General features: G+C 38.9%; 1 protein-coding gene across 6 annotated transcripts in view; it reads right to left on the bottom strand.

The window, feature by feature from the left end:
• Window positions 1-24,531, bottom strand: part of PIKFYVE (phosphoinositide kinase, FYVE-type zinc finger containing) — an 82,367-nt gene that overhangs the window by 21,264 nt on the left and 36,572 nt on the right. For all 6 annotated transcript variants that reach the window (XM_043577660.1, XM_043577663.1, XM_043577658.1 and 3 more), the window contains 14 exons: window positions 24,403-24,477; window positions 22,343-22,450; window positions 17,750-17,890; window positions 17,005-17,131; window positions 15,563-16,722; window positions 12,104-12,204; window positions 10,757-10,828; window positions 9,915-10,086; window positions 7,752-7,930; window positions 6,037-6,150; window positions 5,215-5,323; window positions 4,950-5,104; window positions 3,290-3,380; window positions 38-98 (listed from right to left, as the gene is read on the bottom strand). In XM_043577660.1, coding sequence (XP_043433595.1) covers window positions 38-98; window positions 3,290-3,380; window positions 4,950-5,104; window positions 5,215-5,323; window positions 6,037-6,150; window positions 7,752-7,930; window positions 9,915-10,086; window positions 10,757-10,828; window positions 12,104-12,204; window positions 15,563-16,722; window positions 17,005-17,131; window positions 17,750-17,890; window positions 22,343-22,450; window positions 24,403-24,477 — 2,665 coding nt within the window. The remainder of the gene's footprint in view (window positions 1-37; window positions 99-3,289; window positions 3,381-4,949; window positions 5,105-5,214; window positions 5,324-6,036; window positions 6,151-7,751; window positions 7,931-9,914; window positions 10,087-10,756; window positions 10,829-12,103; window positions 12,205-15,562; window positions 16,723-17,004; window positions 17,132-17,749; window positions 17,891-22,342; window positions 22,451-24,402; window positions 24,478-24,531) is intronic.

Here is a 24,531-nt window from a genome sequence, read left to right as displayed (position 1 = left end):
TAAATCCAGTGGCAAGTGATTAGACTCCAGGACCCACCTTTTTCTCCATTTTGAAGTCCTGGAGAAATATTTCGTGGAGCCGCATCCATTGCACTTATCTGCAGAGAAGTAAATACCTTACTCTTAAGGAAACATTAAAATCACATTTTTAAAATTTTCTAACCTTAAGCCTCTTTTTTTGTCTAATCTCTTTTTTTTTTTTAATTAATTTATTTGTTTTGAGAGAGAAAGAGAAAGAGCACAAGGGGAGGGGGCAGAGAAAGAGGCAGAGAATCCCAACCATGCTCCATACCACCAGCACAGAGCCTGATGCAGGGCTCAAACCCACGAACCATGAGATTGTGACCTGAGCCAAAACCAAGAATCAGATACTTACTTACGAGGGTCAGATGGTTAACCAACTGAGCCACCAAGCGCCCCTTATCTTAAACCTCTTAAGAATTAAGATACTCAGCTTTTGTTTATGTGAGCTATAGCTTTTGATTTTTACCTTATTAGAAATGAAAACTGGGACACCTGGGTGGCTCATTCGATTAAGGATCTGACTCCTGCTTTCAGCTCAGGTCATGATCTCACAGTTTGTGAGTTTGAGCCCTGAATCGGGCTCTTTGCTGACAGTGTGGAATCTACTTGGAATTCTCTCTCCCTTTCTCTCTCTCTGACCCTCCCTTGCTCTCTCTCTCTCCCTCTCTCTCGAAATAAATAAATAAATAAAACTTTAAAAAAAAAATTAAAACGGAGAAAGTTTTAGAATATACATTTATTAGTTCATTTTAAAAATAGTAAACCCAGGGGCACCTGGGTGGCGCAGTCGGTTAAGCGTCCAACTTCAGCCAGGTCCCGATCTCGCAGTCCGTGAGCTCAAGCCCCGCGTCAGGCTCTGGGCTGATGGCTCGGAGCCTGGAGCCTGTTTCCGATTCTGTGTCTCCCTCTCTCTCTGCCCCTCCCCCGTTCATGCTCTGTCTCTCTCTGTCCCAAAAATAAATAAAAAACGTTGAAAAAAAAAATTTAAAAATAATAAACCCTTACATGTTAATGTAAACATTTAATTTAAAAATACCTATCAAAAAATTGGTAAAAGTGGCATTGTTTGACACTTTTACAAATACTTTAATGTCTAGCAGACAGCTAGATATTATCTCTGGCTTCTGCACTTCATCTATTGAGCTATATTATCATGACTGAACAATATAAAGAAAATCGAGCCTCACACAGATATGTAATTGAAAAAGGGAAATCTTGCAGAGACCTTGGAAGGAACTTAAACCTTCAGGAGTCCTTTAACTACACTCTGTGAACAGTGCTCTAAACAGTGGCTCACTTCCTAGCATTAAAGCATCTAAGAACTACTTAGGATTACCCATTAAATTTAGTAATCTTTTATTTTCCACTGGACTTACTCAAGTTCCATTACACATAGGTGAAATATATTTAGAATCACTATAAATCCTGTGTACAATTTGTTTACAGTCATTTCTTAGATGGCTATTTAGAACATTCTTAGATTTGCTCACCATTCCAGAGAGACCCCCGGCTACCCTATATAAAATAACCCACCACCACCCACTCCCTTAGCAATACTCTCCATCTCCCTTATTTTTTTCTTCATAGCCTTTTTCCCATTTTTTTAAAAAGCTTATTGTCCACTGGTTTATTATCAGTCTCCTCCTAATCAGACAAATGTTCCACAAGGATAGTAACTATGGCCTTTGTTCATAGCTATATGTCTTGAACCTAGAATAGTGCCTAAAGTATTCAAAAACTAGTTATCAAGTGAAAATACAGGCAGTGCTACAGACTTTCAAATCAACTTTCAAGTCTTCAAAAAGATGATCATCTACTAAATGATTTTGTATTTTTAATTCTGCACGTACGTATTATAATCAAAGGTCTTACACAACTAGCTGTGCAGTTTCTTCTGTGGGCAAATGGGAAGGCCATTAACAGTCTGTGTTAGCCATTAATAGCCCCAGATTACTTCACAAATACTAATACACAAACCACCTTCAGTAACCCTCACTCTTACTCTCACCTAACTTTCAGGGAAAGTAATTCCTACACAGCTATGAGACAAAAAGGAAGAATTCATTTATGTATTTCTAAACAACACAAAGATCTAAGGCACTTGAATTTATCATTCCATGAAAATACTTCTCTACAGATATTATTACACACTTGTACAAAAAAAAAAAATTCTTTCAAAGTCCCTCATCGTATTATTAAGTCCTTATACTATACTAACATTAGTAACTTATCTGAAAATATGGTTACTTAGTATGATAGGCAGAATTCTAAGATGGCCCAGGAGAATCCTGCCCCCCCCCATACACATCCCCCATCCACTGTTATTCACACACTAATCTAAATACTGCTGTGAAGGGATTTTGCAGATGTATTCAAGGTCCCAAATCGGTTAACCTTCAAATGGGGAGGGATTACCCAGGCAGTGATCTGATCACACAAGTCCTTTCAAATCTGTGTCTAAAGGTCAGAGAAGAGGAACTAAGGAATCTGAAGCATGAGGATTCCATGCATTGTTGAAGGTGTGAAGATGAAAGGGGGCTCACGGCAAGGAAAGCAAGCAGCCTCTAGGAGTTGAGAATGGGCTCTGGTCAACTGCCAGCAGCAAAAGTGAGACCTCAGTCCTAAAACAACTAGGAACTAAATTTTACCAACAGCCTGGATGACCCTGGAAGATGACCCTGAGCCTCAGATAACAGCCCTGAACCAAATCTTGTCTGGAGCTATGTGAGACTGAGCAGAGATCCCAGCCACACCGTGCCAGACTCCTGACCTCCATGAAGATAAATCTGTGTTTTAGGCCACAAAGTTTGTGGTCATTTGTTATGTAACAAGAGAAAACTAATACAGTTAGGAAAAGCCAATGAAATCAATGTGCAAAACTAACCCTCAAGAAAAACTTCCCACTTAAGCACAGAAATAAAGAACACACAAAACTACATATTAAAATAAATTAGGACTCTATTATACACTCAGGACGTCCAAAATCTCTCCTTTAGAGACCTACTGCAACCATGATGCTCTCTCCAGTGAAGCCCATAGACAGTAGCTTTTGACAAATGTTTGAAATGAACGAATTATAACAATTTTATTTCAAGCAAGATAAAAAATTCATCCAGGTCATGTCTCTTGGAAACCTCACAACTGCAGAATGAAAAACTATTTAGTATTATTAAATCTACGTATTAAATTACTACTTGTGAGCGTCTTAAATGAAATTAACTATAATATTTATATCAATGGAAGACCAAAGACTACATTTCATTACCTTGCTTTCTTCCCCCTGTCTCAGTCTTCCAGGACTCGGAGGAACTGAAGGTCGCTTTCTACCCTTTTCCTGCTGGAAAAGGTCCTGCAATCTATAATTAAAGGAGTTGGGGGGAAGAGAATAGTTTGTTTCTAATATCCTGAATAACATTTACAAATTTTGTGAAACCAAAACAATTAGATTTCCTACTTTGACTGCAATAGATATGAAAATTATGTATAACTAAGTTTCTGGTTTTTTTCTAATCAACTAATCAAGAGCTATTAGTGATAGGACTATAGTTATAAAAGAATAGCAAGTTATTATAAGAAACAACATAATGTAACCAAAACACACTAGCTTGAGTGACCAACAGACCTGAGCTCCAAACCAGCTCTGATAATTAGTAACTACACAACTTGGGTAAATGCCTTGGTCTCTTAGAGATACTGTTTCCCCCTCTGTAAAATGGAAACAGTATATACACACTGTAGGATTCACAAGACCAAAAAAAGATTAAACGTCCACCTAGTGCCTTACTTATTGCTTAGCATAATGCAAGTGCTCAATAAATAAATGCTATAATAATCCAACTCGACTTTTAAATAAGCATTAAAGGGAAATATCTCCCCAAATAAACATTTAAATAAAGGTATAAATAATAACATACTTGAGGGGCACCTGGGTGGCTCAGTCGGGTTAAGTGCCCGACCGGCTCAGGTCATGATCTCACAGTCCGTGGGTTTGAGACCCACGTCGGGCTCCGTACTGACAGCCTAGAGCCTGGAGCCTGCTTCGGATTCTGTCTCCCTCTCTCTCTGCCTCTCCCCTCTTTGTGCTCTCTCTCTCTCTCTCAAAAATAAATAAAGAAACATTAAAAAAGAAAAGTAATAACTTGGGGCGCCTGGGTGGCTCAGTCGGTTAAGCAGCCGACTTCGGCTCAGGTCATGATCTCGCGGTCCGTGAGTTCGAGCCCTGTTTCGGGCTCTGTGCTGACAGCTCGGAGCCAGAAGCCTGTTTCGGATTCTGTGTCTCCCTCTCTCTGACCCTCCCCCATTCATGCTCTGTCTCTCTCTGTCTCAAAAATAAATAAACGTTAAAAAAAAAAAAAATAACATACTTGAAAGTCCTGGCCTAAAAACCAATAATCACTCCATGGAATACTAATTCAGTTACATCACATGCAATAAGCACACACACTCCTCAGTATCTGAAACAGCACTGAAAGCTGCTCTCATCTTTGTTTCTTTATCTTTACAAACTACCTAAAGATAAGCATATATATTTTTTAAATTTTTTTTAACATTTATTCATATTTGAGAGATGGAGAGCATGAGGGGGGGAAGGACAGAGAGAGAGGGAGACACAGAATCCGAAGCAGGCTCCAGGCTCTGGGTTGTCAGCACAGAGCCTGACCTGATGAGGGGCCTGAGCTCACGAACTGCGAGATCATGACCTAAGCCAAAGTCGGACACTTAACCAACTGAGCCACCCAGGTGCCCCATGACTAGCATATATATTTTAAATAGTGAAGGGGGGGTGGTGACAGAAAAACAAAACCTTCTACAACTTGAGAGCAAAATGTAACATCCATTATTAATAAAGGCCTTTACATTAAAAACATCACGGCAGAGCAAATTTTGCGCAAACATTAAAGAAGCCCCAGGCGCGCAAAGCATACCTGTTGTTCCAAGCCTGAAGCACTTCACACAGACTCTGCTTCTTGGCAATGAGGGACTCGAAGATAGACTGCAGCTGCTGTGGGGCGTCCGCGGAGGAGGACATGAGCCTGGCTTGCATCTTCTCCACCCAGTTCTTGAACTCGCCTTCCTCCATCTACACAGAGCAGAAACAATTCGGGCAGGTGAGGACACACACCCCCAAAAGAAACTTCTGATTAACAGTTAACAGTTAACCTTTGAGTTTCTGTCAGAGAAACGAATTACCTCTTTTTGTGCAAAGATATCTTCCATTTTTTCCTCTCTTGTCTTGCTAAACGTATCGGTTTTCAAAGATGCAAGTCTTTCGTCAACAGCAAGATATACCTGTGAAACTCTGATAAAAACACGGATGTTAAACACTTCAGAAAAGTTGGAATTAAATCTTCTAATCTCTTATCAAAAGAAAAATCACACACACAAAACTTTAACTGTATTTAACCTAATTAAGAATCCTATACAATTCTGCAAAACAAAAAAGACCTAAAGGGATGTACAATCAAAATCTTAACAGTTTTTATGTCTAAGATGGTTTGATTTTTTTTTATACTTTTATGCAGTCTTACTTCTTTTTTGTAATAGGCATATATGCAACATATATTTAGAAAAGTATTTATGTTGGTATTATGCTAAGTGAAATAAGTCAGAGAAAGACAGATACCATATGTTTTCACTCATAGGTAGATCTTGAGAAACTTAACAGAAGACCAGGGGAGAGGGGAAGGGGGGAAAACAAAGTTACAGTGAGGGAGGCCAATCGTAATAAGAGACTCTTGGATACTGAGAACAAACTGAGGGTGGATGGGGGGGTGGGGGAGAGGGGAGAGTGGGTGATGGGCACTGAGGAGGTCACTTGTTGGGATGAGCACTGGGTGTTGTATGGAAACCAATTTGTCAATAAATTATATTAAAAAGTAATAAAAAATAAATGAAAACTTTAAAAATATTTATGATTTCAAAAAAAGCTACATGAATAAACCTGACATTTTAAAATATTTACAATTTTTTTAAAATCTGCAAAAAAAGATGATCGAAGAAACTAAAACTTACTTTTGAAAGAAGTCCTTTAGATCCTGAAGAAGGGACACTTTTAATGGGGCCTGACGTTTAATGAATATCTTAGGGAGTGGAACACATACTTCAAGAAGCCGAATGGGAGAATAACTGAGAGAAAAAAATACAAGTAATAGTAGAAAAGTAAAAAATACTTTAATATCTTGAGTAGAGGTAATCATAAATCCTATGAGGCATAAGAAAAAGTTTCTGTAAAATAGCATTTTACAACAATTATAAAAATATTGAAGACAACTTCATCCATTATAATACCCTCCCCAATTCTAGAAGGGTTTTTGTCTTGTTTATTTCTTCACTGTACTGTGATGTCATCATTTATCCCCTGAGGCTAATAAAAAACAATGGCTGGGAAATAAACTTTATGAATGAGAGGAATCCCTTTCTACAATTAGCTCATGAGCACATCACTTTCCCAGCTCCTGAGGATTCCTCATCAGTCTTTATTCTCATGAGTCCCTTAAGAGTCTTTCCACCCACGAGTTTATGTTGTCTAATAAATGCTATAACCTGTCCACACAGTAGGTTCACGGTTAAAGCTCTTGCTCCCAAAGGAAATAAGCTCTAATTCTAAGTATTTCCTGAAGGCCTATTTTGTGTCAGATGTTATTTTAGATGCTGAGGATACAGCATTCAACAAGGGCCAGAATTCCTGCCCTCATGATTCAGAAATAAGGAGATTCAGGAATAAACAAATACGTAAAATATACATTATTGCAGACGGTAAGTGCTACAGAGAAAAATAAAGCAGGAAAGGGAGACAGGGAGTGCTAGGGGTGAGGAGTCAGCTCAGGTAAAATATGAACAAAGACCCAGGAAGTAAGGAAAAGCAGGCAGATATCTGGGGAGTAGGCGGTTCAGAGAAGGAAGGGCAAGCACCAGGCTCCCAAGCAGGATCCTCCCTGGTACGAATGAGGCTGCACTGAGGGGACAGGAGGAGGAGGTGAGAACCCAGAGGAGGTACTGAGCAGTCAGAGCTTGCAGGAGCTCACAGGCCCATAAATAGGCTCTGGCTTCCACCCTCACTGAAACAGACACCCAGAAGAAGGCTCTACAGCAGAGGAGTGGCCTGAGCAGATTTTCACTGAGGGAAATCACTTGACTGCTGTTGAGATCAGACTGCAGGGGGCAAGGCCAGAGGGAAACTGGTTGAGGCCACTGCAATCATCTATCAAAAGGCAACAGAGGCTCAGTCCACAGTGGGAGTGGCGGAGATGGTAACAAGTGTTCAGATTCTGAATATATTTTGAAGGCAGAACCTGAAGGCTTTCTCAGATCATTCAGCACCACAGTGGACCCATTCTTTGAACTGGTGATTTTAGCTCTATCTGGAATATCCAATTAACCTTATGCTAATGTCTCAACAAAAATTCTGACAATGCTTCCATGTAAAACAGTGGTTAAGATTAACATGTACAGCAGATCTACTAGTTCACATCACAACTTCATCCCTTGCCAGCTCTCTAGGTGACCTATAAGCTCAGAAGTGAGGTTAATAATAATACCTATTTCTTAAAATAAGGATTAAATAAAATGACAACACTGAAAGCTCTTAGCACAGAGTATGACCCTCTGCATTTGCAAGGGTGGGAGTGGGGAACAACACACACCACAAATTAATTCAATCTAGTTATAGAAGAAATGTTACAAAGCCTTTAGGGACTAGGTGACTATGTATAAGGTCACTTTCCTACCTGAAAGATGCCACCATCTGATTATAGGAGAAATACTGGTGATAATCATGGTGGATGGAGTGACCACACGGCTCAGCATTGGCTCTGCGAGTGTACTGGTGCCCATAAAACCTAAGTTCAAGGTATTTTGCAAATGACATGGACCAGGACTCGTTGGAAAGAGCAACAACTGGTGTTACCTGAAATTCATATAAATCACTTGTTATGCAACCACATACTGAGAATCTCTTTTTTAAAAAATAATTTTTCTTTTCTAGTACAAATCTAATATTTTGACTGCAGAAAACTGGAAAAAGAAAGAAAGGTTTAAAGTGGGTAGAGTTAGGGATAGCTGGACATGCAGTATCATTGGTGATCCCACCACCATCAATATGCTAGTATTTTTACTTTCATGATGTATATACATACAAATACACATAAATGAATTCATAGAAGGTACCCAGCCAGCATATTTGTAAATAAAAAGTCTTTCCTATAATTAGTTTCATAACCCTGTATTATTTTTACTTAACAATGTATCATAAATATTTTCCCACATAAAATACTCTCATACAACTTGATTTCAATGGCCACAGAATATCCCATTATATGGACACATTAAACCAATCCCTACTGATATACATTTAAGACATTACAAGATTTTCTTTATTCTGATGATGCTCCGATGAATGAATATATATATATATATACACACACACATATATACACACACACTTACAAATATCCATAATTATTGCCTTGGAATAAATTAAGAAAAGTGGGGGTTGGTAGGTCAAATGGCATGAATATTTATGCAGTCTTGGAGACTTTTTGCCACACTGTCTTCCAAAATTGGTGCACTGGTTTACACAATCTCCAACAGTATCTGAGAATACCAATTTCCCCACTTGCTTACCAATCTCAGGAATTATAAATCTTTGAAATGTGATTTCTTAAAAACAAAACAAAATAAAACCGCACTTCACTGGTTTTATTTACACTTCTCTACTAACAACTCAAATTTATTTGCATACGTCTACTGGCCATTTGTGTGAAACTGCTTTGTGCCCTTTTTTTATCATGCCTTACAGGAGTTTAATATTAAGTATATTACTGTTTGGTCATATTATAACTTTTTTACACATGGAAATCTTTCATCTTTGTGTAACAAAAACTGTTTACCTTTTCCTTTCTAACATAGCCCCAAAGGCAGAAGTTTTTGTTTTAAAATGAAGTATACACACCAAAGCATGTAAGATATAAAAATCAAATTTAAGTTATTCATTTAATTCACTGCTCAATCTATAGAAGTTCACATATTCCGCAACAATATATTACCAGCTGTCTAACAGGAACCATACTTGCTCCTGTAAGAACAAGTATAAAAAGTAAGATCATTGCAAGAAATGATCTCACGGCTATACGTGTGCTACTGCAGAAGGAAAAGACTTTCATTTTGGCTTCCTCAACCACTGATACTGACATACGTCACACTATTATTTTATCTGTAATTCTCATATGTGTCTTCTGAAAACACACTCCAAAATAAGCCAATGAGGTTAAAGTTGGCATAAGCTTGCTGCAAATAATTTGGATAAAAAGTAAATACTGAAAGCATAATATTGTCACCAAGTATATCCTCCAGAGTTAAACAAGAAAAGAAGAAATAAAACACATGCTCCTTTTTCTCAAAAATGGTCCTTTTCACATGGCACATGAAAACCAGCAGAGATCAATTTAAACATGGTCTCAGCTGTATCTCTTAAGATAGAAATGTTGATATAGGCTCAAATAGCCACAAACATCCTGGCGTACTGTAATTACTGTGTTACAAGTCTTTCTCCTCCCCAGAGGACAGACGCCATGCCAAGCCCTTACACAGTCCCTGGCACACAGATGGTGCTTAAATAAGTGCTGAATAAATAAGCATAATTGAGAATTGTCAAAATATAATCTCCATAATTTTACCAAACAAGGTATTTATATTTTGTATAATGACTGATAAATTCTAAAATGGAACCTAAACAAACACTAAATGGAATACACAGCACTGGAAGATAAAATAAATGAGAGCCCAATGACAAATAAATCCAAAGTAATACAGACCACCCCCTCCCAAAAGAACTATGCAAATAAAAAAAGAAATAATGTTGTATGAAATTTACAGTAACAGGGCACGTTTACCTGTTTGCAGATTCTGCACCAGGAATAGGTAAGAATTGTATGTTGATATCCAGGTACTGGAGAATCTAACTCCTTCAGAATTATCTGCACACAGCCTTGGCCATGGACAAAGCGCCGAATATGATGCACCATGGGGGTATCACAGAACATGCTAGGACACTGATAAGAAGGCCTTTGACAAAAAGAAAGTCCTCACATTAACCATGAAACCGAGGAGCAATGTAGAATGAATACTGGCTAACTGGACCCCATCTCCAGAAAGAGCAGCATCCTCTCCGGAGTCACGCTGACCGGTGGACGATCCGCACGGGGTGCCACCCACACTGCTTGGAGTCTGCAGCCGAGCATCCTGTCTTCAGCTACAGCTCAGTGATAGTTTCCAGTTATTGAGCACCTTCTATTTGCTTAGCATTTTTAAAATATCAACTCATTTTTTTACCTAGTCAAGCCCATGACACATCTGGAGCTTGTTATTCCCTGTAAAGGGGGCTGGTAAAAATCACTTGCTCTTGATCATGTTAAGTGGCAGGTGACAGCACTAAGACTCAAACCCAGGTCTAGCTGTTCTCATGCTTCTCCTGCCTCTCATTTCAATCACTCTAAAGATAAACATCCTAAAATAAAGTCTTAGGGATGGCAGTGTAATTAGACAAAGACTGAGGAACAAACTGGATAAGATATCCTGGAGTTGAATGTGAAATAAATTCCTTCTCTGTATGGTATACAGAGTGTGGTATCACAGTGAAGGCCACACAATACTCCAACTAATGTTCACGTTTTAGGTTGAAATCCTGGGCATCTGAAAAGCATACATGAAACATAAGGAGAAAATTTGTTCTTACCTGAAACAGTATCTCTCTAAAAATATGCCTAATGTAAGATCATTCTTTCCATAAAATTCCATTGTTACAATCCTAAAAGAAGACAACATTTCTCAGGAACATATCGTAAGAATTGCCACACAGCAAAGATACTTCATGAGACTACAAACTGATTACTTGTTAGATGTGACTAGAAGGCAGTATTAGAGTAGATAATATTTTGCTGTTCTTCTAGAACAGGTTTGACCTCAGCTGATAAAACAGGTTTGGACTAGCTCCTTATCCGTTCCCAGTCCATTAGCATCTTATCAAACTACATCAGGATGCATAAACAATAACATTACATGAGTAAAATAGACATGAGCCAGGAAGAGATAAAAGCTTCCTTCACAGAGCCCTTCTGCTCTATCACCATAAAACAGAACTCCTGTCTCTTGCTCTCTGGTCCTCATACCTTTACTGAGCAAGAATAGCAGCAGCTCATATTCTTCCGGGAGAGCCAATTCCTGACTTATAAATGCCCACAAATAAGAGAATTTGGTTATAGCCCTGCTGTAGCCTAAACCTTATTCAAGCCTTGACCTAAGGAGTCCGTAAACCCCCAGAGAAAATTCCTGTGGGTTCCCCAGCCACGACTCAGTCCGCTAGAGCTATACAGGAACCAGAAGGATCCCTGATCTCACTGGAAGCAATAAGTGTTTCTGGAGACCAAGATTAAATACAGAACACATTCTGTCAAGGAAACGGTGCTCCACAAACAAGCAGCTACATTCCAGAGTACTTTTAAAACTAAAGAGAAAACTATGCAATAACTAGCCTTTTTCTATCAATCTACTGAGAATTAAGTTTTAGGACAAAATCCGTTAATAAGGCAAAAGACTGACCACTTCTTTGAAAATGATGCCTTATGGAAAACTTGCCTATATTGTACATTATCATCAAAATGCTTAAAACTAGCTTTTACAGGCACACCTGGTGGGCTCAGTCGGTAGAGTGTGTGACTCTTGATCTCCAGGGTTGTGAGTTTGAGCCCCAGGTTGGGTGTAGAAATCACTTAAAAATAAAAAATCTTAAAAAAAAAAAAATAGCTCTTATGTATCAACTTTCTCACTTTTATAAGTACAAATGTCCTTCCATCCCTCACATCCTTTTCACTCTTACTCAAGGTACCTTTCATTTACTTCTCATGAACCAACACAAATTTCATATTTAATTCACAAGTTTAAAAGTTCTATCAATTCATATACAACGAGCAGCATGCCATGAACCTAAAAACAGATCGTAATGGCTGATTTTTTTTTTTTTTTTTTTAAGTTGCTGGAATTCTGTTCTTAAATACAATGCAACAGTGCAAGAGGAAAACCCTACCAAGGGCTGACACAGGCACTGGGGGCGTTGCTGGACTGGGCAGAAGAGCTGCTGAAGAGCACACACAGTCTCTGGTGGTTAACAGGGTTCAGACAGTCCACCTGAAAGGGAAGAAACGGATGAGCACCCCAAGTGGCACCACGCTCCAACCCCAACGCAAGCTTCTAATATCCAACACATTCCTCTTGACTTGTGAAGCCTCCAGTCCTCACTGTAAGGGTTCCACAGAGGACTGAAAACTACCAGAAACTAAATATAAGGAAGAAGAGCAGCTCATTTTTGAGACAAACCAGTGCAAAAACCTTAAGCTAACTTAAAAATACAAACAGATGTATAGCTTGTTTTCTTCAGTACTCTTTTTTACTTATAAAAGTGCATTGAATTATTTTGGAAGTAAATAGTTGACTAAATAGTCCATATGATACAGTCTGAACTGGGGCACCTGGATGGCTCAGTCGGTTGAGCATCAGGTTCTTGATTTCATCTCAGGTCACGATCCCAGACTCATGAGATTGGGCCCGTGTCAGGCTCTGCACTGAAGCATGGAGCCACCTGGGATTCTCTCCCCCTCCGCCCCCGCCCCTCCTTTGCTCACGCTTGTACCCAAGCGCATGCACTCTCTCTCTCAAAATAGATCAACATTAAAAAAAAAAGTCTGAACTGATGGCTGGATATAACATCAATCTGAGAAAAACTCTCAGGTATTTATTTACTTATACTTTATACCTGTTCTTGATTATTACAAAGGCAATAGGTGCTCTCTGTCAAAAATCAAATAGTGCAGAGTTAAGTGAAGAAATTCATGAAGTACATAAAGCCTCTCCTCTGTTGAGGCCACCCTACCTCCCAAAGTGATTGCTTTCATTATACAGTTAAAAACATGACCTCTTTTTGCTAGCTTGCACGCATGTACACACAAAAACACCCACATACGAATACACAGGTGATAGTGTTTTTATAAAAATGAGAGGATTCCGCATATAACACTACTTGCTTTTTAACCCTTGAAAATGTATCACAGGCTCTACCTGGGTTATTCAGTGAGATCCAACTCATCCTTTTTATTGCAAAAAACTAGAAACAAGGCTTCAGCAAACATCCCCGCATATATATTCCTACAAACTGTAAGCATCCTTACATAAGATGCTTACTTATATCTGCAGAATAGGTTATAAAAGATGGGAATCCTGAGAATGGCTACAATTAACAACACAGGAAACAACAGGTGTTGACAAGGATGTGAAAGGGGAACCCTCTCACACTGTTCGTGGGAATGCAAACTGGTGCAGTCACTCTGGAGAATAATATGGAGGTTCCTCAAAAAGTTAAAAATAGAACTACCCTACGACTCAGCAATTATACTACTAGATGTTTACCCAAAGGATACAAAAATATAGATCTGAAAGGGCACATGCAACCCAATGTTTATAGCAATGCTATTAACAGCCAAACTATGGAGAGAGCCCAAATGTCCATTGAATGATAAATGGATAAAGAAGATGTGGTATATGTACATATATATACACATACATATATTTATATATATGTACATATGTGTGTATGTATGTGTATATGTGTGTATACATGTATGTGTGTGTGTATATATATATACATATATATATATATATGTATATATATATATATATATATAAAATGAGAATGTTACTCAGCCACCAAAATGAATGAAATCTTGTCATTTGCAACAACATGGAAAAGCTAGAGTGAATTATGCTAAGCGAAATAAGTCAGAGAAAGACAAAGACCATATGAGTTCACTCATGTGTGGAATTTAAAAAGAAAAACAGATGAAAACATGGGAAGGGGGGCGGGAAGAGTGAGCGAAACAAACCATAAGACACTCTTAATGACAGAGAACAAACTAGGGTTTGATGGAGGGGTGGTGGGTGGGGATGGGTTAGATGGGTGACGGGTATTAAGGAGGGCACCTGTGATGAGCACTGGGTGTTCTATGTAAGTGCTTAATCACTTCTGAAGCCAATATTACACTACATGTTAACCAACTAGAATTTAAATAAAAATTTGATAAATATAAATTAAAATTTTAAAAAATTGGAATCCTGGACCATAGGTATGTGTATGTGTGTACGTATATACACATACATACATACATACACACACACACACACACACACACACACACACACACACACAGAAACTAAAACAGATCTCCCTATCATTTTCTATAAATTTACATAAATGTATATAAACACAAATTTACAAAAAATTTATTATAGCTATTTTTCCACACCATGTTAACCATGACTCTTACCACTTTCTTTTTTTGCCAATCTCACAAACAATAATGTACCAAACAGAAAATAGTATATACCATTATTATTTAGCACTTCCCTAACTGCCAGTGAAATTAAACATCTTCTTATTTATTCTATTAAACAACTTCATATCCTCATTTAGAGATGGATGTTTTCATTAGTTTTATTACAACCACCATCAGTATGTCCATAAGCAAATCTTAATTTCCCCTCAATTTCTGTTTAAAAAAGAATAAGGGCATAGGGCGCCTGGGTGGCCCAGTGGGTTAAGTGTCCAACTTCAGCTCAGGTCATGATCTCATGCTACGTGAGTTCAAGTCCCTCGTGAGTTCAAGTCCCACGTCAGGCTCTGTACTGACAGCTCAGAGCCTGGAGCCTGCTTTGGATTCTCTGTCTCCCTCCCTCTCTGCCCCTCCCCCATTCACACTCTATCTCTGTCTCTCAAAAATGAATAAACGTTAAAAAAAAAAAAAAGAAGGGCACTATCATAGTTAAATAATGCAAAGTGTTTTATGCTAAATAAATAAATCTGACATTTTCTAAAAACACATCAATTTTCTATAGTAACCTTCATCTTGCTCTCCCTCATAATCATTAAAAGGATCAAGGATGCATCACACCACACCCAAGTTACCCTGCCACAAATTTTTACATGGGTCCACCCTTCTCCCTACGGCAAAGTTCTTCCTACTTTATTATGAGCTCAGCATGAAACGTTCAAAACTCAAGTTTCATTACTTTATACTCTTATTTTATTTTTTTTTATGTTTATTTATTTCGAGAGAGAGAGAAAGGGAGAGAGAACGAGCAGGGGTGGGACAGAGAGAGAAGGAGAGAGAGAATCCCAAGCAGGCTCCACACCCAGGACAGAGCCCGACCCAGGGCTCTATCCGATGACCCTGGGATCATGACCTGAGCCAAAATCACGAGTCGGATGCTCAACCAACTGAGCCACCCAGGTGCCCCGTCCTACCTTATACATTTGAAAGCAATACATGAGCCAACAGACTCCGGGCAAAAAAAAAAAAAAAAAGAAACTAAAAGAAGAAATACATAATAAATCTGCAGGCAATCTATCATATTCATGGGGTTTTTTTAACCCTGCCACAGCAAGTTTTTCAACACTTTCTAAATTTGCACAAGCTCCCAAAGTGGTCTGCCTCACCTTTGTTGACCACACTGCATCACTCGGAATCAACCCTTTCTCCTCGTCACCATCAGTTTTGCTTCCTGATCTGCCACTTGAAGTACCAGGTACATCCTTTGAATGAGCAAAAGGGTCTGCATTTTTTTGCTGAATTCTTCCTCCTCTGGCCCGATAATCAGCCAGCATTCTACCCAAGCTCTGGCTATCCCCAAGATGCTCAGCAATTCTAGTGCTCACTAGCTCGTGCGAGGGCAAGACTTGAATAGCCTTGGCCTGAACACTTCCGTTCATGCCTTGAAGACCAGAGAGATCCCTAAGCAGCTGCTTCTTCCGCCTGCTTTCCACTTCTTTGAACTCTTTATTGAGGAGAGGAGACCAGTAAACCTGCTCTGCGAAATAATCTCGGGTAGAGCATCTCATCCCTTTTTCAGTTAAAAGGAAGGGCTCCCGGAATGTGATTACTGGGGAGATACAGAGGATCACGTCTTTCAATTCCTGTTTAAAGGCCAAAGAATAAGTCTTTCGTTTATCTTCAGAAGAGGTAACCTCCTCAGTAACATACAATCCAGTGTCATCCTGCAAAGGGTCTCTAAAGGCTCTCATCTGGCTTTTGGGATCCTGTAGCTCATCTGGGTGCTGCAAAGCCTCCGGCTGCTCCAAGCCCACAGCATCCTGCTGGTCGTCCACGTGCAGCGGCAACAACGATTCTGGGACCGATGGAAAGAGAGCACAGGGGATCCCTGCGGGGCAAGCCGTTGTGGCATACTCTTGATGCTTCAAACAGGCAACATCCTGTGGAATGCTTCTATTCTCCTGGTCACCCTTCTCAAACACAATCCTTGATTCTAGCAAACTGCTATCATCAGAGGGCAGAAATTCTGAAGGAAAGTCAGGCTCCCGGGGGAGGGGGCTTCCGCTGAACGGCTCTTGTGCGGTCCCTTCATCCTCCCGCCCCTCAATCAGAGAATGGAAGGAAGGGTTTTGTGTTAACGTAGGAGGCATAGCAAATTCATCCATGAGGAAGGAGATTTCTAGTTGAGAATGATAAGCTACACAGATCATAAATATTAGGATCTCTTTAACTCGAGCCAGCTCATAATCAGAGCCTCCTCTAAGCTTGATTGTACAGCCCAGGTGCTGTGGACAGCCTTCAAAAAACATCAGTGTTTTGGTTTGCTCTACAAATAAACATATAAAAAGTTTAAGAAGACATAGTTGGCATTCCACAAGCCCAGACAGAATTATTTCATTATCTTGACCTCTACAAAAGAAAAACTTTCAAGTAAGACCACAGTTACCAATTCTCATTTAACAAACACTGCTAATAGATGTTAGTATTATAACTAAACATTATTAATGGATTATTAGAAATTAGGACAAAGTAAACACTGTAGTACTGATGAGTTTACTCATTTCTTCAATTCTCCAATCTCAGGTCAATCTATCTAATGATCACTCACCATTAGGCAACTGAAAGATCTGCATATAAAATTTGTGACAGGTGCCCAGGTGGGGTTTTGTAAGCAGCTGGTCCATCGACATTACTAAATCACCTTGGGTCATCCGACTGATTCGTTCTAAAACTTGCTAGAACACAGAAAAACGTTTTATTACAAAATTAGAGAATAAAATTCTTAGTAAATTTTATCTGGAAAATAGGAAAAATTTAGACATAAACTTCACAATTAATTTTCTTAATTTTAATTATATAATAATTTTTGACTAGATTACACGGTAAGTAGTTGCTCAGTGATCAATATGTTCCCACGAAAACAAACCAGACTCATATTAATAACATTATTAAAAGACATGTGAGCATCGTGCATTGGCACAGGACTGGGGGAAACAGGAAATTTCCTAGAGGTGGCCTCTATTCTGAAGAGGGTAACTTTTCAGCAGTGAGAGCATCTTCTACTCGTACAATTCCCCAAACAAAACAAAGGCTCAACAAATACTAGTCATTACCAATTATCTATTACATCTTTGGTGTTACAACTATAATGAGTGCTATATAATTTATTACCCTTTCCTCCAGTCTGAGATTCTCTAGTCTTAAATAAAGAAACGACCGTCGTGCTTACTGTCCTACTTTCAATAAATATGGAAGACCAAACAGATAATCAAAGATCCCTGCATATCAATATGATGCATATAAATTTAAAAACAGAGATTTTTTTTAAGTGATAGAAAAATAGGAAGACTCACTGATTTTACATTAATGACCAAAGTAATGCCATGTTCTAGTAACATGTCTTGGGCAATCCGAGACACTGTTTTTTCAACTAGAACCAATGTAGGTCGAACATCAACTATTCGCTGAACATAATTCTTCAAGAATTCCCTTTCCTAAGGAAAAAAAAAACATCAAAAATATTATACCTGCTTCAATTCAAGATCTACAAATATTAAAACACCAGGAGGGTTTGACTAAGTCTCTTCATCTCCAAATAAGTCTATAAGCAAGTCACTTCAAACACAACCAAGAATATTATTCATAAATCTGAACTGTTGGTTATGCTAATAAAAAAGGGTTTTAGGAGAAATTCCATTTTCTGACTCACTAATTGTACTTTGAAGGATTTTCAATTCTTAATAACTAATAATGTGAAAGCCAAGAATCCAATTAGTTTGCTCTTAGAGATTAAAAGAAAACAAACAAACCTAACCTCAGTGAACCTAACTCCCCAATGAAAGCAATTTCTCATTCTTTAAATACAGAATCCCCCTTCTACATTCTGCAATTAACTAGAGTAGCTCTTCTTTGGGTATTGGAATAAATAACTCTCTAACAGATGCTATTTCAGCTTCTCCCTCATTTCAATCTCCCAGAAGATCATCTTCTACTTAGAACAGCTATAAAGACCTAAAACATACCACTTCATACAATTTCTTGACGAAGGCTTATTTTCAAAGCAAATGAATACTACCAACAATGACCAGAGTTAAAACAATACAAATCACTGACTGTTTCATAAAATTTATGGGCTCCAGAAAGGAGACACTTGAATGTGTGTGCATGTCTGTCACTTCTGCTCCACACGCCCGAAGTGTCTTTTGAGCAAGTCTGTATTCATGGTCAGTGCCGCCAGCAATGGATGAGCCTACTCCCTGCAATGAACCCACCACTATGAAGTACATTTCTACCGTTTTCTGTTTACTGATAGAAATCGTACATTTTCAACATCTCCAATTACTAACGAAATGGAGTTTTTCCCTTGAAACGTGTTAATTTCCTACTCTACTTACCAAATGGTCATTTAATGGCATTTTCAATGATTTTATCTGTGCAGCTTCAAAAGTGTAACTATAATAAGTTGATTTTTTTTTTTTTTTAATTTCTGGCCTTTGGCACAGGGATGGCAAATACAGTCCTCTCAGTCCCAACTATAATCAGCTATCGTGACTGCACATGAAGCACCATGTTCAAAGGAGGCCTGGGCCAGGCCCAGCAAGGACAGAATATCAGGAAGTGGGCCATGAGCATGGAATGGAGCAGAGGCACACCAACAGACCTAGTAGTGATGAGGGAAACAAAGGCAAAAGAACTGTAACTTAAATTAAATTTCCTAACAGCTTACAGCACACTGATACCTGAACATGCAGAGTGTGACCTTCTTCAAGGAACTCAGGGCTGCCTTAGGGCCTCAATGTTTATGGTTTACTAAAGACTAAATGTAACCTTATCTTAATAGCAACTAGCCCGTCAAGGTCCAGAAAGTCTTGCTTCCAAATTCCTTAGAGACTTCTGCTATCCCTAACCCTCACTAATTAAAAAGTATATAATCAGTCACTCCTCACAATTCCAGGGCAGCTCTTTCTGCTCAGTTACATTTCTTTTGCCTCTGTTTCCCTCTTTCTCCCCAAGCTGTAAGAAAATCACCTCTTTACACCGAAAATGTCTCAAGAATTCTTTCTTAGCCATTTGTTCTCAAACCCAAAACTTCCAAATATCGTAATTCCACCAGTAGTGCCAGCTTTGTGAAGACACTGTAAAGCCCCAGCGTAATTACCTGCTTGGCCTCTGTCACTCATCCTCTTTCTAATTACAGGCATACCTTGTTTATTATAGTTTGCTTCACTGTGCTTCGCAGGTACTGCACTTTTTACAAACTGAAGGTCTGTGGCGACCCTGTGTCAAACAAGTCTATTGGCACCATTTTTCCAACAGCATTCGCTCATTTCATATCTGTGTCACATTTTGGAAATTCTCGCAGCATTTTACACTTTTTCATTCTTACTATATCTGTTATGGTACTCTGTAATCGTGATTTTGAACAACTCACTGAAAGCTCAGATGATGGTCAGCATTTTTTAGCAGTAAAGTGTTTTTAATTCATGTATGCTTTTTTTTTTTTTAGATATAATGCCATTTGCACACTTAAAAGACTACAGTACGGTGTAAACATAACTTTTATATGCACTGAGAGACCAAACAAGTCACCTAAGTTGCTTTATCACAATACTGGCTTTACTGCAGTGGCCTGGAACCGAACTTGCAGTATCTCTGAGATACACCTGTATGAACCAAAATTTCAGCTTCTTCTTTGCTTATTCCACATTGATTGGACCAAACAAAAAAGGAGAAAAAAATAAGCTGATGCTTTATATTAATTCAAACTAAAAACTTCTATAGGGCAGGTATTAGAGGTATAAGAAACTATGTTTCAAAGCACAACCAAGATGCTTTAGGTTATGTGAATTAAATCATGTCTCTTAGATACATGTTTGCCCAGAGCAAACTTCTCTAACACAAAAAGACTTTAGTATGTTAACCTACTTGCAAGAATGGAGTTAAAATGGAGTGAATAAATTTAAGTATAAATGTTCTGTAAATAATTACCTGTGGATTTCAGCTACCCAATTCATCAATTACAAGACCTATAATTTTATACATTTTAACAAATGCAATCAGGATAAGCCCTACAATCAATGCAGTTGTGATCTGATCCTATAGAAGTTTTCCACGGACCGCTTCATTGAGATCAAGAAAATTCCCAGCATTAAAGAATCTGAGATTCCACAAACAGTAATTGTGTTTCCCCTAATTCCTTATTTCAGGTCACCACTGAGAAGGCACAGTACATCAGAGCTAGTAGGGAGGGTATGATATAGGCAGAACCCCTGATTTGCCCTTATTTATAACTGAATTCTAAAGAGGAAAGAGCCCCAAGTAACAGAGTTCATTAAGCAATAGAGCAGAGTTCCACAAACCACAACGAAGTTTCTTCTGTTGGTGTCTATGAATTCAGTACAAAAGTGACTGCTCCTACCACTCTCAGAAAAATGTGCCTATCACCCACGAATTTTCAAGTTTCTCTAAATGTTTCTGGAACTGAATGTGTTTCTACTATAACATTACAGACACATTCCTGAAAACCTCCCATTTTGAACAACAGCTGATTAAAATTAATAGTATTTATGGTAGAAAAGAAGTCGGGGCAAAAAACTTTTTAGACCAATATAACTTCATATCCAGTGCACTAACAAAAGTAATCAGTACCTTGAGAGAGAATGTGGGCAGCCCCAATGGGTAGCTCAGCACAGCTGGAGGCTGCCTCATGCCTCAAGGGAAATTTTAAGTGTACAAAAGCAACTGCAACAGTACAACCACAAAAGGAGCTCTGAGCAGTGGAGCCATTAAGAAGCACCCAGGGCTAGGGGTGCTTCCCTCCAGGGAGAGAGCCCTTCCAACAGCAGAGCACTTTGAATTTCTTAAAAAGAGCCAAAAGGGTTCCTGCCTTGGTAGCAGCCAAGCTGAGGCGGATTCTTCTTTCCAGTTGAGGGTTATGAGGGTTATGATCCTACTGCAGCCATGCTGGGTCCCCTTAGCTAAGAAAAATCACATAGAAACCAACACAACTTCCATCTGATGCTGCTCCCCTTTACCAGCTGTGTACAAGGTAACTGGTGTTCCAGAAACAAGTGTTTTAGTACAACAGACTATATGAAAAGCCAGGTATTGCCACTGGGAAATCTGGTAAGTTAGAAAAATACTTGAAGTAAATCAACAACCCAAGTGCACACAGAGGCCAGAATTCAGATTTTCACTTTTTCTTCCGTATATTCCCAAAAAGTTCTAGGTTCCCCTTAACACTTTGAAACTCTAAAAATAAGGAATGACAGGGGTGCCTCAGTGTCTCAGTTGGTTAAGCATCTGACTCTTGATTTCGGCGCAGGTCATGATCTCATGCTCACATGTGAGCATGTGAGATCATGCCCAGTGTTGGGCTCTGTGCTGTCAGCACAGAGCCTGCTTAAGATTCTCTCTCTCTCCTCTCTCTCTCTTTCTCTCTCTGCCCCATCCCCCGCTTGCAAGTGCATGCACTCTCTCAAAATAAATAAACATTTAAAAAACAATAAATATAAATAAAAATGAGGAGTGACAGAGGTTTTGGTAAGCTTCCAAAGTAATACATAAAAATGTCTTTTATAATGATTTAATAAATTAAAAAAATTTTTTTTTAAGTTTATTTATTTATTGGGTGGGAGGGGAGGGAGCATAGGCGGGGGAGGAGCAGAGAGAGAGAATCGCAAGCAGGCTCCGCGCTGTCAGTGTGGAGCCATACAAGAGGTTTGATCCCATTACCATGAGATCATGACCTGAGCCGGAATCAAGAGTCAGATGGTTAACCAGCTGAGCCACCCAGGCGCCCCTATAAAAAATGTTTTTAATGAAACAAATGCAATCGAGTTTCTTTGCCCCTCCAATTTAAGCAGCTGGAAAGAGTTCTAAGTGTTTGCAGGCACTACAGTACACAAACATCCCTCCAGATCACTGTTTCAGTAAGAAGTTCTTACCTGCAGCACAATAGGATCAATGCAGGTAAATTTAGTTTCTTCTCTGTAGAGATACTCGATGGAACATTTCAACAGAAGAATTTTGGGATTTTTAATACAAGAATTCATCTACAAAAGATGAAGTTTGTTAAAAGATTTTAAAGTCTATTATGATACAGACCTCCTTTAATCACTAAACTCACACAGTTTATAATTCCTCCTAAATAGATTATTTCCTTATATCTGTAATGAAATACTCTCATTTAGTTCTTTTGTGGTATTCTCTTAAATATTTTTTCAAAACAAATAATGAGCTCAGAGCAATGCAGACTTCCTAAAAACTTGGCTCTATACTCTCTTAAAAGGTTTTTGTTTTTTTAATATTGCAAGAAAAGATATCAAGCCCTGGGTATGGAGGAGAGGAGCTTAAAGACAGGATACTTTATAAACTCATAGAAATCAGCAACTTTGAAAGCCTAACTTAACCTTTCTAAAATTCAAGGACAGAGGGAGAAAAGAATGAAAATGCCCCCTGAATAGATTCCAAGAAAGTATAAACTGGCAAGCCAAAGTGGGTAAAAAGTTTAAAAAGGAAAACCTTAAAGCATATCCAGAAGCACAGATTCCAACAATACACCCTATCCATGTAACTAAAACCACAGGCAGAAGAGCCTGGGTCCTGCAATGGAGGTTTCAGACTGACCGTGCTTGTAGACTCCAAACTGGCAAATGATCTTGAAACAGTGACTCATCAGTTGGGGAACTACATTTAGGGATTTTTTACCAACTACAAATTAAAGACTACCTCTAAATATGGTCAGTGGAGCAAGACAGTCATTCATGCCTATGTTTCTACCACAACCACATACAACTTTCAATTCTGGAGATAATCTCAACATACTTACCTTTTAATTCAACACAGATCATTTCATTTGGCTTAAATTACTACTTTGATGGGTAATGTGCCTGGTTTAATAAGATTCTATGTATAAATACTGACAATAGTTCAAATCCAAGCGTACTTTTATTTATCTATGGTCACTAATGATTTTCAGGAGCCTAATGCCTTTACCAAAAATGAATTAGTCTCTGCTTAGAAAAGAGTGAAGATAGGACTGCAGTTCACCCACCTAGTCGTTCAGGCTAGAAATCTGCCTAAGCTCTCATAGTAACCAAATCAGTATTCCCAGAGGTGGGGGGTCAGGTTATCTCTATTTGAAGTAAGCTCCCATAGTGATTCAGAAGCACAGCAAGTTTGAGAGCACTGCTAGACTGATGGCTTCTCAAAACGTGAGGAGCAACAAATGACACTGGAAACATCTGGAACGCCTACTTTAAAAGCAACCCCACCTCCCCACCCCACCAACTCCCTTATACTGAATGAGAATTTCTAGGGGTTGGGCTTAGGACTCTACATATTTAACTACGTGCACAGGTGACCCTAATGTACTATGCACTTTGAGAATCAGTGGCCTTCAGAATAAAGTTCAAGGCCCCTACTGGGATACAAAGCCCTTGCCTGCTTCCTCCAACCTCATCTCCTTTCTCATCTTGCACCTTAGGATCTCAGAGATTCCTTAACACACCAGGTTATTTCACCCCATTTCTTTGTGTTAGTGCTAGAAAGAGACCTCAGGCCTGAAGGCAGAGATAGAAGGTAAGAAAGATAACAGACTATCAGTGATAATTCTGCAGCTCAGCCCTAAAACAGCAAAGTTTTAAAATTCTAGGCCTCTGGAAGGACTCCAGGCTATTAGAGAAACCTTGTCTCCCTAAGATGTGGCAGGGTCAAGGGAGAAATGATACCAGTATCCTATCATTCTGTTGGTCTGGAAGCCTGACCCACCCTCCCCCTACCTCCTTTTGTCCGATGAGTTCCTATTATCCAAATCCTAATCATCATCAGCTCTGGGAGACCTTTCCTGAACCTCCAAGATTTCACCCCTATAGCAGACACTGCTAAACTACTCCTTGATATCCATTCTCCTTCTCTTCTGTGATTAGAAGTTAGTACCCCAACATGTTGGCTTGGTACACAATCATAGTTTGCTGACCTTCACTGTCGGAAAAGATCACATTACCTTTTTATGTGCAATATTTTTGGTACAAACAAATCCATTGACAACCACAGAATCAAACTTCTTTCCACCTGGAATCTAATGAAATAAAACAAAACTCAATAATATATCCTTAGAATCCAGTTGTTTGGA

This window comes from Prionailurus bengalensis, chromosome C1, assembly GCF_016509475.1.
Source record: "Prionailurus bengalensis isolate Pbe53 chromosome C1, Fcat_Pben_1.1_paternal_pri, whole genome shotgun sequence".
Classification (NCBI taxonomy): domain Eukaryota; kingdom Metazoa; phylum Chordata; class Mammalia; order Carnivora; family Felidae; genus Prionailurus; species Prionailurus bengalensis.
The sequence above is the reverse complement of the archived record's forward strand: the minus strand, read 5'-3'. Positions and strand labels throughout refer to the sequence as shown.